General features: G+C 47.0%; 1 protein-coding gene across 3 annotated transcripts in view; it reads left to right on the forward strand.

Annotated features, from left to right (window-relative positions):
- The first annotated feature begins 52 nt into the window (after positions 1 to 52).
- PHLPP1 (PH domain and leucine rich repeat protein phosphatase 1) overlaps positions 53 to 13,237 on the forward strand; it is a 222,532-nt gene continuing 209,347 nt past the window's right edge. For all 3 annotated transcript variants that reach the window (XM_086373714.1, XM_086373715.1, XM_086373716.1), the window contains exon 1: positions 53 to 1,308. In XM_086373714.1, coding sequence (XP_086229840.1) covers positions 195 to 1,308 — 1,114 coding nt within the window. In that variant the 5' untranslated portion in view covers positions 53 to 194. The remainder of the gene's footprint in view (positions 1,309 to 13,237) is intronic.

The raw sequence follows: 13,237 nt of genomic DNA on the forward strand, positions 1-13,237 counted from the left end.
AGGCTAGGGGCGGGCCGGGGGCGGTGGCGGCCGGGCGGGCGCGCGGGATGGAACACCGAGACGCCGACGGAGCGCTCCGAGCAGCCACATAATCGCCTGGAACGGCCGCGCAAACGCCACTGGCGGCGCCGCCGCCCCCCGCTCGCTGTGCGCCCGCCGGCCCCCGAACCGGGGCCGCGCCGAGCCCCGCCGCCATGGAGCCCGCGGCCGCGGAGACCCGCGCGGAGGGCCGGGCCGCGGCGGGCGGCCCCGGGCCCGCGCTGACCGCGGCGCCGGGCCGGGCGGGAGGCGCGGCTCGCAGGCGGCGGCGCGGCCCGGCGCCCCTGCCCGCCGCCGGCGGGGCCGCCCCGGGGCCCGGCGCCAGCTCGCTGCTGCTGAGGAGAAGCCGGCTGAAGAGGAACGCGTCCGCCGCCGCCGCCCCGCGCCCCGCCGGCCTCCCCGCCCCCGGCCCGGCCGCGGCGACGCCGTGCTCGCGGAGCCTGGACCGCCGGGCTCTGCTCCCGCGGCCCCGGCAGATGCTGCCGCTGCAGCCGTCGGACCGGGACTGGGTGCGGCACCAGCTCCAGCGCGGCTGCGTGCACGTCCTCGACCGCCACCCGGCCGCCAGCCGCCTGCGCCCGGTGCTCTGCACGCTGGACACCACGGCCGGCGAGGTGGCCGCCCGCCTGCTGCAGGCGGGCCCCAGGGCCGGCGGAGTGCTGAAGGTGCCGGGCCGGGGCCCCGCGGGGCCGCCGCCCGGGAAGGCCGCGCTGGCCGCCGTCGGGGGGCCGCCGCCGCGCCGCGCCTCCCGCGCCGGCCCCGCGCCCGCGGGCTGCAGCCTGGGCACCCTGCGGGCCCCGGACGGCGCGGGCCCAGCCCCCGAGCCCGAGAGCCCCCGGCCGAGCCCGGGCCCCGAGGGCGCGTCGGGCCGGCCGGATCCCTACTGCTCGTCGTCGTCCGAGGAGCTCGAGGCTGACCCGGGCCAGCCCCGCCTACGCGGCCGCTCTTCGGGCGCCCGGCCGCTCTCCCCGGCCGCCTCCCCACCACCGCCGACGGCCCCGAGAGGCGTCGAGGCCTCGGGCGGCGCCGCCCGCGATCGGCCGGCGGAGGAGAGCCCGGACGGGGACGCGGCGGCCGCGGAGAAGGCGCCCCCGCCGCCCACCCTGTATGTGCAGCTGCACGGGGAGACCGCGCGGCGCCTGGAGGCGGATGAGAAGCCGCTGCAGATCCAGAACGACTACCTCTTCCAGCTGGGCTTCGGGGCGCTGTGGAGGGTGCAGGAGGAGGGCCTGGACTCGGAGGTCGGCTGCCTCATCCGCTTCTACGCAGGTAAGGCGGTCACCTGCACCCGCGCCGCGCGCGCCCTCGGGGCTCTGTTAGCCCTTCGCAGCTCTCGCGGACGACCCGTGGGACCGAGCCGAGCGCTTCCCGCCGCGGGCGCGGGGCAGGCGGCGGGGCCCCGGGTGCACATGCTCCTGAGAGGAGCCCCGCAGTGACAGTGCCGCCTTCGGGCTGCGGGGCTTGGGGCTTCAGGGCAACTTCACGTGCAGTGAAACCAGCGGAGGAAAAGGACCGCGGGAAACGTTCCGGAGCACCCGGCCTGCGTGCGACCGTGCGCGGCCGGCGGCGCCCGCCCCGAGCTCAGTCCGGGTCGGCCGGTGCCCTGCTCCTGCTCCCCGTCCTGTCCTTTACCCACTTGGTCCTCGGTGGAACCCGGCAGCCACGATCCTCTTTAGTGATACTTTTCCTTAGCGCTTCTTGGCTTTATTTCAGTCTCCTCTGCAAGTGTACTTCTTGCATCAGAAGTGGTTTTGCCTATTTCTTTCTCTCAGTTTCTCCCCTCTAACCTTTATAGCCAGAACTGACAATGTGACTTCCAATAGGGATACATAGGGGTCACAGTAGGACTTTTGATTGTCGTCTCTCACTGAGTGTGATCTAAAATCCTCCGCATCCTTTTTCATTTCTAGATTAAAGATCTTAAATTTTTTCATTGGGATAGAATTGATACATTAGATCAAGTTCTTGACCAGGGGTGACTAGTGTTTCTCTTCTAAAGAGTTGGCTGGTGCTAAATTAGGGAGCTATGGGTCCTGGCTATATATTTGAGCTTAATAAGTTCTTTATGTCCTTTTCCTCTGCTGGTTTGAAGAATCATGTTTTAGTGGCAAGGAATTTTATTTAAAACAAGGTTAGTGTAATAGTTAGATAAGAAGTTACATCTTCCCCAAATTTACTAAAGTAGTAAATTACTTCTGCGCTTAGGCTGTAGGTGGTGGTGGAAAGAGAGTCAGGCTTGGAATCGCATCCTCTGCAGCCATTCCCTCCAACTTCATGCTTCTGGTCCACTCGTGTGTTGTAGTTGCAGTTTAGCCAGTTTGAATGAAGAGCTCTTTACTCCTACACTGAGATATGCAAGACTGGTAGCATTCCTGGCGAGATGTTCCTTTATGTTTAATTGAGGTTTTTCTGCAATTCACGTGGATTTCTGATGGATTTTGGCCTCATAAAGAAAACCGTATCGTAGTACAATAGCATTTGCAGTACCTGAAGATAATGTCCCAACCGGATGACAAGTCTTTAAAAAGATTATGGCCTAGAAAATAGGTGATTTTTTTTTTTTATAATGTGGGAGCAACAACTAAATTCTCCTCTCTTGCGGCTCATGTAATTTATAAAATACTGTTATTTTATGAAAGCATTAAATGATAATCATGCTTGGAATGAGTGTTTTGTTAACATGAGAATGGTAAATGCCTGTGTGTGTGTCTGTGTGTGTGTAAAGAAGCAAGGGCTGTGTTAAGCATATTTTGAACATATTGAACATATTTTGCATGCAAAGAGCTCTGCATGCCTCATTTTCCTCATGATTGAGTTGTTGATCATGATAAATGTCCATGGGAAGGGTTTTAGGTGTCCTAGTCATGGCATTTAAATCTTTGATTCCCCTTGATTGTCTCTTCAAGTGTGTCTGAAATGTTCTAAGTGGATGATATATAGGTGTTTTTTTCTTTCTTTTTGTTTTTTAAACTTACCTCGGTGTAAAGTTTACAGATTATCTTTCTGGTTAAATCTCAAATTTCTGGTGTGCACATTTTAATCTTTTTGTTCTGTTCTTCATGAAAAGCAGTAATTGTTACTTCACTCTAAACTTAACTTGCTCTGCTGTAGTATGCACAGCATAAATACATATACCCCTCTGTGTATACGCTTGTAAAGGTAGCTAATAAAATGGGGAAGCCACACATAGCATCCAGCCTATTCTTGAAAATGAAGCCTGTATACAGGAGTCCTAGAAGGAAGGTGCCTGATCAAGATGTCTAATTGCACATTTTATACAAAATTGAGTTTAAGCCAAAGTTAATAGAACTTTTGCTGTTCTTTGCCATAGAACAATCTTGAACCTTTGCAAGGAAATGTAGTTGTTGATGAACAAAAGGGCTTTGTTATAAGGTGGTCTCGCTTATCACAGGAACATTATCAAGACTTCACATGTCATGGAGGTTTGCATTGAGCTGGGAGGAGATTCCCAGAAATTACCCCTTTGGAATGTAGGACACCCAACAAGAAAGTAGTAATTCTTTTCCTCAAGAAGAGAATTAACATTGGTTTCACAGGAGACCCTTTGAGTGGGTGTTTTGTACCACATTTGTTCTTAGAATTTTGCATGTAACTTACTTTTAAATTTGTCGCTTTGCGTCCCTTTGTTTATATGTGTGGCTGGAGTTTAGGATAGAGTAGGAAGTTGCCTTTGGAGGCTTCTGAATGTTTTCCTGTATTTAAATTGAGCTCGTTACCTGTTGTTTATATAGTTTGTCTGTTTATCAGTTGCTTTTTTTTTTTAGAAGCTCTTGTTGGGGAAGACTTCATTCTCTTGAGGTCACCTTTCAATTAAATTTTAGTGTTTATAACTTGGCCCAAGTGATTCTCAAAAAGGCTTTGGAAGCCATTTGTGTGGTTTTTTTTTTAATATTTAAATATTTATTTAGGCAAAGTAAAATGAAAGTCTTTAATGAACTGAAAGGCTTTGGACTCAGGGTTCTTTGTGATTGCAGAGCTGTGATAGAAACTTTAGTTTGAAAATCGTTACTGCTCCTCTCAAGAAGCCATGCTCTTAGCTGACTTAAAATGAGAAAAAAATTAATTGTGGCTTTATCCGAAATAACTTGCATGAAGTATTAAGTCTGTTAGGTACATTAACATTTAATTTGCTTTTAAGATCAACCATCTTAAATTTTACTTGACAGAGAGTACATTTAGGTGGGAAAAAAAATTCAAGAATTTATGTTGCTCACCATCGGTAATCAGGCTGTGTTTTGGACTCCCTGGGGGCACCTGAGTCGTTGATCAAGGGCGGTGTTACATGGTATTTCTTTATATTTTTGACTCTCTTCTGCCTTTTTGGGTTAGTCATCTCGCTGTTTCAGCTCAGACTGTGACGGGGAAAGGATGTTGACAGAACAGAGAGCACTCCCACTGTGCCTGGTGAACCTTGGACAGGATATTTTTATGTGTGGCTTTCTGGGATTGCTCTGGAAAAGAGACTTCTCACCCGCTCCTATTTCTCTTCCTTTTCTCTTCTGGGAATGATCAGACCTTACATGGTTTCCTATGTGAACTCGAGGCGGGGTGGTTCAGCATTAAGCTGCAATATTGACGAGCAGTGTCTTGCTGCTGTAATCACAGCGGTGTTGAGTAGCGTGGTAGGACATGTGACACCAGCGTGTGCTTCAGCTCCTTTTAAGAACAAAGGGCTTAACTCTGTTTTTTACATTTATATTTTATACTTGTTTTTGATGTAAAGTGCGTGCTGTCTTGTCCTTCATTAACTGTGGTTTGATAACATCTATTAATATGTTGGGTTTATTATCTTCAAAAATCTTAAAAGAGCTTTCACATAAATTATCTCGTGTCCTTTCAGAAGCATTATTAGGGAGGAGTCAGTGTCAATCCTCTTTTCAGACAGAGAAGCTGACTGTAAAGAGTTCTGATTCTTGCTTGTGGTTTTTCAGCTCTTGGCAGAGCTAAGAGAGCATGCCCGTTCTGTCTTAAAATTCATGTCACTTTCCATGAATCGATCTCATTTATGTTTGGATTTTTAACTTGGTTAAAAGCATTCAGGAAATACGCTATTTTTTGCTGGTAATGAGGTGATAGTATCCTCTAGTCCCAAGTGGTATTCCTCGTAAAATGTGGACGGCTCTATTTTGATCACGCTGCCTTTACCATGAAGAAGCAAGACTGGACAGTGAGGGGCAATACAGAAGGAGCACGGAAGGGCTCCGAGTGTCCCGGGGCAGATAGTCCTACGTGCATTCAAGTTGGTGTGAAATACAGCTCACCAAATGGTTCTTGATTCTCTTGCTTGAGCATGTCTCAGTTGTTAAACCATAAAATTGTCACTGGCTATAGAGTATTAGCACTTGATCTGAAAAGTGGATAAGTTCTGAAGATGGAGGTGTGACACTTCAGTTCCTTTAAAACATAGCTTTACTTGTAAGTGTCAAAAATAGCTATCATGAAAGATTTGCACAAATCTTTTATTTGAAGTAAACTTATTTGTACTTTAGTGATCAATAGTGCTTTATTAATGTCACTATGCTGTTCAGTTTTTGTAATTTCTGTATTATACAGGGCCAGAGAGTAAGTACTCTCCCTAAGTTTCATAGTTATTCCTAAAATGATGTGTGTGTGTGTGTGTGTGTTTTAATTGTAGGGAAAGGAGATGAGTGTAAATAAGTTTATGAAGTTTCTTTTTTGTATCTGTAAGATTGTTAAATGATTGATTTCCCCAAGATTCTTATTATTTTTTAAAGTGTAAGGTGTTTTATTTTGTTGTTCTCTTTCTTTATAGAATGCTGAATTTGATTTCTTGGTAACATAGCATTTATTGAGGTTGTGTATGATCCAAGGCTCGTATAATACTTGGCACTTTAGTTTAAACATTTGTTGAGTTGAATCTGTGCATTTTGTGAAGCAGCTGATGGTGTGTGTCCTGAATCTTCGGCTTTCCTTCCTGTTTCCCCAGGGATTGTGTTAAATGCACACACACATCTCTCCCAGGACACAGCCCTCTCCCAGGACACACACACCCACACCCACACCCCCCTGCCTACTTACCTGCCTACCTCCCAGGGCAGGAGATTGGAGGTGTTAATACCTTCACGTGAATGAAGCTCTGTGTGGATTTTGAGATCCTCTCTCAAAGTTTTCTTAAGAGTTAAGGTGTGCCCCCCTCCTTTTCACAGGCATCTCTTACCTCAACTTTGAGATGAATTTAATGAGGCATCTATCAAATGAGGCGTCTCAGATTTAATGATTTGATTATGTGCCAGGGTTGAACACGGTTCAGTCTACCTGGACAGGAGAAGGGTTTAATTGTGCTGTGACAGTTGAGAGACCCTGAAGCCACTCAGTAGAAAAGCCTTTTCTTTAAAGATGCTGACATTTTGAAAAAGAGAAAGAAATGTTATTAAAACGTCCAAAATAGTCTGGGTAAATTAAGCCTTTTTTTTCTTTCCTCTGAAAGTCTCACCTTCTAAAACCTACTGCACTCCAGGCTTCAGGGACAACACTGACGAGAGGTTTTGAGTCTGGCTTCAGGTCCCTGTGCTTCTTGGGCAGACTTTTATACTTGCCTTTGGTTTTCTAAAGACAGTAGAGTTAAAGTAAAACCAAAGAAAATTGACCATATGGATTCTTTAGATGTATTAGCTGCTTATAACCTAAGTCTCTGTGACTGGTTGTTATGAAACTTCCTCTCTAGGCTTTGGAAAGTTTTCATAAATTGAAATTCCGGGGCCTGGAAAAAACAGACTTTAATGATAGTTTGATTAAAGAACATTAGGATATTTGGTCAACTAAGAAATAGCAGCTCTTTCAAGTTATGTGATAATTGTACTTTATAATCAAGAATAGTAATGGTTACTGGATTACTGAAGGGTAATTACATGTCAATTTAGAGATAGAATGGTTTTGTTTTATATATATATATAAAATACATGCCTGGTATGCCTTTTAGTGTGTTAAATGAAGCAAAGCATAACCATCCCATAATGCCACATTAATGCTGAAATGTTTCCCTGTTGTATTTTTACATTTGAGATTGCTTTAATACATTGTAAAATGTATTAATAATAAAGTGTCTTACTAAGGTACAAGTCCAGTGACTTCAGAGTTTGGGACTTAGAAGTTCTATTGGAGTGAAATATTTTGGTTATACATTATACATATTTTGTAAGTTTGTAGATGTTGATACTTTAGCAAAACAAAAAAAAATCCAGAATTTAAAAAGCTGTTTATTTGATGGCATCAGAGCCTTCGTTGTAGTACGGAAGATGTTCATCACATCATGTGAAATCCTGTGGTAGGCACGTGGGCTCCGTTGCCCTGTGGCACGTGGGATCTGAGTTCCCGCCCAGGGATCAAACCCCCGTCCACTGCACCACGGAGCAGGCTCTTAACCACTGGATCACCGAGGAAGTCCCCTGGATCCAGGATTTTTGACATGTATTTTCTGAAATGAAGCTTGTTAGAAGTAAATTTGGAGAAGGAAATGGCAACCCACTCCAGTGTTCTTGCCTGGAGAATCCCAGGGACGGCGGAGCCTGGTGGGCTGCCGTCTATGGGGTTGCACAGAGTCAGACACGACTGAAGTGACTTAGCAGCAGCAGCAGCAGTAGCAGCAGCAGAAGTAAATTAGTCCCCCTAATGTTACACGAAAGCATTTGGTTGATACTTGAATAAAATTTGCAATAATTTTGTTTTGGACAGTGTCAATAATGAATGGGAAAAACTAGAAATTTGAGATAACTTGAATTGGTTGATTTTTTTGTCCCGCCTCCCCCGCCCCACGTTCTTTTCAAGCAGGAAGAATTTCGTGCTTGTTGGTGTCTGGTTCTGCTGGCTTGCACATCTGATGAAGAGCAGGTGGAGAGTGTGTTTTCATGTGTCTACCTCCATTAGTAATATGTTAGAATGTTTGAGTTTTCTTTCAGATACCAGGCATGCTTTTAAATACAGCGAAAGAAAGTACAAACTGTATTTGTTTCCACTGCCTATTTAATAATTATCTGGGTTTTACAGTCAGCTCACTCCTGACACATGGTCCAAAGAGTGTGATTCTATGAACAGAACCAGTTTTTGACTTTTATTGTCATGTATGAGAAATACATCCTTAAGGAATTGTTTCTTTGTTTCTAACCATATATTGGGAGAGCTTTTTGGGTATACTTTAGCACCTGAATGGGCTTCACTGGTAAGTGGGGCTGGGCTTCCCTGGTGGCTCAGACAGTAGAGAGTCTGCCTGCAGTGTGGGAGACCCAGGTTCTATCCCCAGGTTGGGAAGATCCCCTGGAGAAGGGAATGGCAACCCACTCCAGTATTCCTGCCTGGAGAGTCGCATGGACGGAGGAGCCTGGGGGGCTACAGTCCATGGGGTCACAAAGAGTCAGACATGAGTGAGTGGCGGACACTGCTCGTACTGAAATGGGGGCCACGTCTTAGGGCTTCGGAGTTTGGCTGCTGTGACCTGAGCTGGGGTCTTTAGTTTAGAGAAACAAGTCTGAGTGGGGAAGCTCGCTGTGCCTGTGGGCGTCCATTTTAACCTGCCCTGGGCTCCGAGCTCCTCCTCAGTGAGTGAGGAGCCTGGGGTAGAGTAGGGTATGATCTCTTCCAGCTCCTAACATCCTGGGGCTCCGTTGGAGGGTCTGTCCTTCAGATTAGAAGGGCTAAATGTTGTCGTTGTGTTAAGTTCTCTAACCCTATCTCTCATTGGAGAAGGAAATGGCAACCCACTCCAGTGTTCTTGCCTGGAGAATCCCAGGGATGGGGGAGCCCAGTAGGCTGCCATCTTTGGGGTCGCACAGAGTCGGACACGACTGAAGCGACTTAGCAGCAGCAGCAACCCCTATCTTTGGGTTTAAAAACAGCCGAACCCCCTGCCTTTTGTCATGGAGAAAGGAACGTCCTTGGACCTAATGCAGTCAGCCTGAGGTTGCCAGCCAAAGCAGAGAACCTTTCTGGAGTAGATTAGGACCAGTGACTGGACAGACAGCATGGGGTCGCCTTCTGCCTGCCAGCCCTAGTCTCCAAGTAGGAAGTAGGAGCATACGAGATACTCGTTTATCCCGAGGACAAGTTTTATATGGAAATCAATCTATGGAGTCCGTTAGTTCCTCAGAGATGACTGTTCTTTCTTACTGTTGGAAAGGGAACTTTGTCAAGCGCAGAAGTACGACGGGTGAAAACACATGCCTCCGGCCTGTGTCCTCCAGATCTGAAATGGGGGGCGTTTCTCTGGATAGTCTCTGAGACGGCACGTGGCCGAGGGAGCTGATGTGCAGGTTTATGCGATAAGCTGAGCCTCTCCTTGGGGGAAGAAGTGACACCTCTGGAGTTGGAGGAGACGTGTACTCTTCCTTACACACGTGTGTACACGATACACGCACACACGTTTTCCATTGAGTGTGGGGGGAATAATGGGAGGTGGTGGGTATATTTGTGGGTTGAAGGGCGTGGGTGGGGTAGATAGTCTTGGGGGGGGATCTCCATTTAAAAAATTACGGTCCTTAATTATGTAGGTCTCTTTCCCCCATGTTTTAGTTGGTGACTTATTTCTCTTGTGAATGGCGTTTTCATGTCCCTTGTCCCTTTTCTATTTGTTGCTTGTGTTTTTCCTTCTGCCTTACAGATTTGCTTCTGGGGAGGGTATAGCTAGGGAAACCAACTTTGTTTTGCAGGTCACTGCTTTCTTTGTCTGTTGGTGCTTTTACGTCAGTCTTTTCCTCTAGGTGATCAGGCTTCCGTGTCATGCATAGGAAGGCCTCCGCATCCTAAAATTTAAGAGGGGTGGGCAGGTTTAAAATAAATTTCCCATATTTTCCTGTGGTATTTTATAGTTTTGTTTATTTCAGCCTATGTTGTTTAAGAAAGGAAGTAGGAGCGAACAAGCTGTCCACACACCTTTTATTGGAGAATAGAGTATTTCATTAGTGACTTAAACTGTCACTTTTCCTCAGTTGATGTTTTTTGTTTTTTAACTGATAGACATCTATATCATTCTTACGATGTGCTAGGCACTGTGTTAAGTGCTTTATAAATACGAGCTCATTTAATCCTCATAACAACCCAGTGAGGCGGACAGTGTTGCCACCGGAGGGTTACAGGTAGACTGAGTTAATAGAGCAGTTTATTTAGTACTCTGGATTTGTCAAGCCAGCAGCTTCCTTAGGTGGTGCTAGTGGTAAAGAACCCATTTGCTAATGAGACGAGAGACACGGGTTCGATCTCTGGGTTGGGAAGATCCCCTGGAGGAGGGCATGGCTACCCAGTCTCAGTGTCCTTACCTGGAGAATCACATGGACAGAGGGGCCTGGTGGGCTACAGAGTCAGAGTTGCAAAGAGTCAGACGTGACTGAAGGGACTCAGCACTTAGCAGTGTGTAATAGCCTGACTTGCTGAATGTGAAAACCTTGTCCTTAATGACCTTCGGGGGCCAGTTGGAGCAGGTCAGCGTTTGGGGAGCGTGCACTCTGAAGCAGTTGGAGCTGAGGCCTGCGTTCTGACCGTGGCCCTGACCCCGGAGCTCTGGCTCCCTCTTTCCTGTTTTGTGGAGGCAGGTAACGACCTTGAACCACATGGGGTCATTAAGATCAAATGGGGTGAGGGCAAGTACCTAGGATGGCAGGGCCCGTGTCACCCAGGCCCTGGGTCTGAGGCTGGAAGGAGCGCTGATGGAGGAGCTAAGACCTGGGCTTGACCGCCGGCTCCTCTTTTCTTGATGTGAGGTCTATGATGAACCCTTTACTCTCCTTAAGCCTCATTTATTAGAGAGAGAAGAGGTGATAAAAAAATCTGTCTTGGAGCCCTTCGTGAAGTTCAGATTTGATAACACACGTGGAAGTGCTTTGTAAACTGTGAGATGTTCTACAGATGTAGTTTGGTGCCGTTATTTTTAGAACTAGTAAATTGCCACAAATGTTGATTAGAGGTAATTAGGGCTCATTAAGGAAGATGGGCTATGCTGTTGCTCAGTGACACTGGCAGACTGTACACTTTCACTCTTTCATTCGATCCCATAATTACTATGAGTACGTACCATGTCACATGTATTTTTGATTCACAGATAACCAATTTTAATTTTCTAGGATCCCTTGAAATACCTGTAGATTTGAGGGCATGTTTGTGGAAACAAGTGAGCCAGTGTTTAGACAACAAAGGTGGAAAATGTTCTGATAGGCAGCGGTTCACCCATGACGGTAGTCACGGGGAAGGCCAGGCTCCTGGCCCACGCTGTGTGTCCCAGAAGGGCCTTGAGCCGTCGTGGAGGGCCAGTGGGGGCAGGCTCTGCCATGACTCTGGGCTCCGGAGCTGTTTGCAGAAGTAATCATCAGTTATTAGTAGGTCAAAGTCTAGTCGGACTAAGTTTAGGGTTAATAATTCCAGATACTTCTTTAAGATTTACCAACCCTTTTTACCAAGCCTTTTACCCGTTTGGATCGTTTGGGCTTCACTGGGTATCATCATTTGTGAGGATCTAAGTTCTGGGTTAAGCAGATGTTAATTTTGCTCTCTTTAAGTGGCAAATACGCATACGTTCAAGGTTGCTCTGAGCCTGGCAGGGACCTCCAGAACTCTTGAAAGTCCAGTCTCTCATTTCTTCTGTAAGGCCTGCAAGGGTTTTGCTTTCTTTGGATTTGTGAGGTTTATGGGAGGTGCTGTCTTTATCTTCCAGAACGAGATACTTCCTCTTAGTTTGGTGTCACGTAAACCGACATATTAATGTAAAATTCGGAAGATGAGGAATGGTCATAACCTGAGGGTGTTGGCCTTAACTTTGCCCGTCTACTGTCTGAATTGTCATTGGTGGAGGAGATTTTAAAAACCTCTTAAGTGGACTAGGAGGAAACACAACTCTTAAGTGTTCACATAGGCAAAAACAACTGTTTTATCCATGGCTGTAAAACCCACACTACAGTTAATGGTAAATTAAATCTTGGCTAATGGCCTGTTACAAATTTAAGTGGAAGACAAAATGTCTCTGTGAAACATTGTCTCATGTCGTAACGTGAATGGATGACACTAGAAAGAATCTTTATTGTTTTTTATGTTCTAAAAGTATGATAAACACCCTGTTTTTTTTTTTTTAAAGTTATGCAGATCCTGGTTGACTAAGATAAGTCATGCTTCTGATTAAAATGAAAATACCTGTGATTCAGACTAATCGACGTTCAGGCTGAGTACCTGCCGGTGTGTATTTCCCGCCGTCAGTGCACCGTTCTGTCCTCTGTGACAAGTCTTTAGAGACCTCACTTAACTCATTAGAATAGTATCAACACCCGACAACCTGAGTTTACGGGCAATGTTACCAGAAATGCTGGCATCAGTGTAATTACAGGGGGAACAGTTGCTATTAGCCTTTGTGATTATAGACACTAAAATTCTCGTCAGTCAGGTCAGTCGCTCAGGCGTGTCTGACTCTGTGTGACCCCAGGGACTGCAGCACGCCAGGCCTCCCTGTCCATCACCCAATTCCCGGAGTTTGCTTAAACTCATTTCCATCGAGTCAATGACGCCATCCAGCCATCTCATCCTCTGTCGTCCCCTTCTCTTCCTGCTTTCAATCTTTTCCAGCATCAGGGTCTTTTCAAATGAGTCAGTTCTTCGCATCAGGTAGACAAAGTATTGGAGCTTCAGCTTCACTTGTAACTGAGTCCTGAGAAGAGCTTAATGTATTGAACCAAAATCTGAGCAATACTGTCTCTTCGATAAATTGTTGTTGTTCTGTAGTCGCTGAGTCGTGTCCTACTCTTTGTGACCCCTTGGACTGTAGCCCACCAGGCTCCTCTGTGGGATTTCCTGGGCAAGAATACTGGAGTAGGTTGCCATTCCCTTCTGCAAGGGTCTTCCGTACCTAGGGATCAAACCCGAGTCTGCACCGCTGGCAGGTGGATTCTTCACGGTAAATACGCAGGTACACATTGATAAATGCACAAGGACAGAAGTTTTATAAACCTGTATGTTGGGACTGCTAAAGAAGTGATGTCATTGTGAAGATACCGCACCAGGGTTCATTTCTGAGAGCAGGGATCCCCTTGTAGTCACTACGCTTGGAATGCTGTGTTTTTTTTTTTAAATCTCAGATTGACTTGCAGCTGCTAATAGAGAATTGGGAACTCTCTCTCATTGCTTCCTGCTTCCATACATGTTCATGAGGTCTCCCACCCCAGCCCTCAGCGATTTAAAACGGTCAATAGCC

The sequence above is a fragment of the Bos grunniens genome, chromosome 24 (genome assembly GCF_055505025.1).
Source record: "Bos grunniens cultivar Pamir isolate PY7600 chromosome 24, Bosgru_T2T1.0, whole genome shotgun sequence".
Lineage (NCBI taxonomy): Eukaryota > Metazoa > Chordata > Mammalia > Artiodactyla > Bovidae > Bos > Bos grunniens.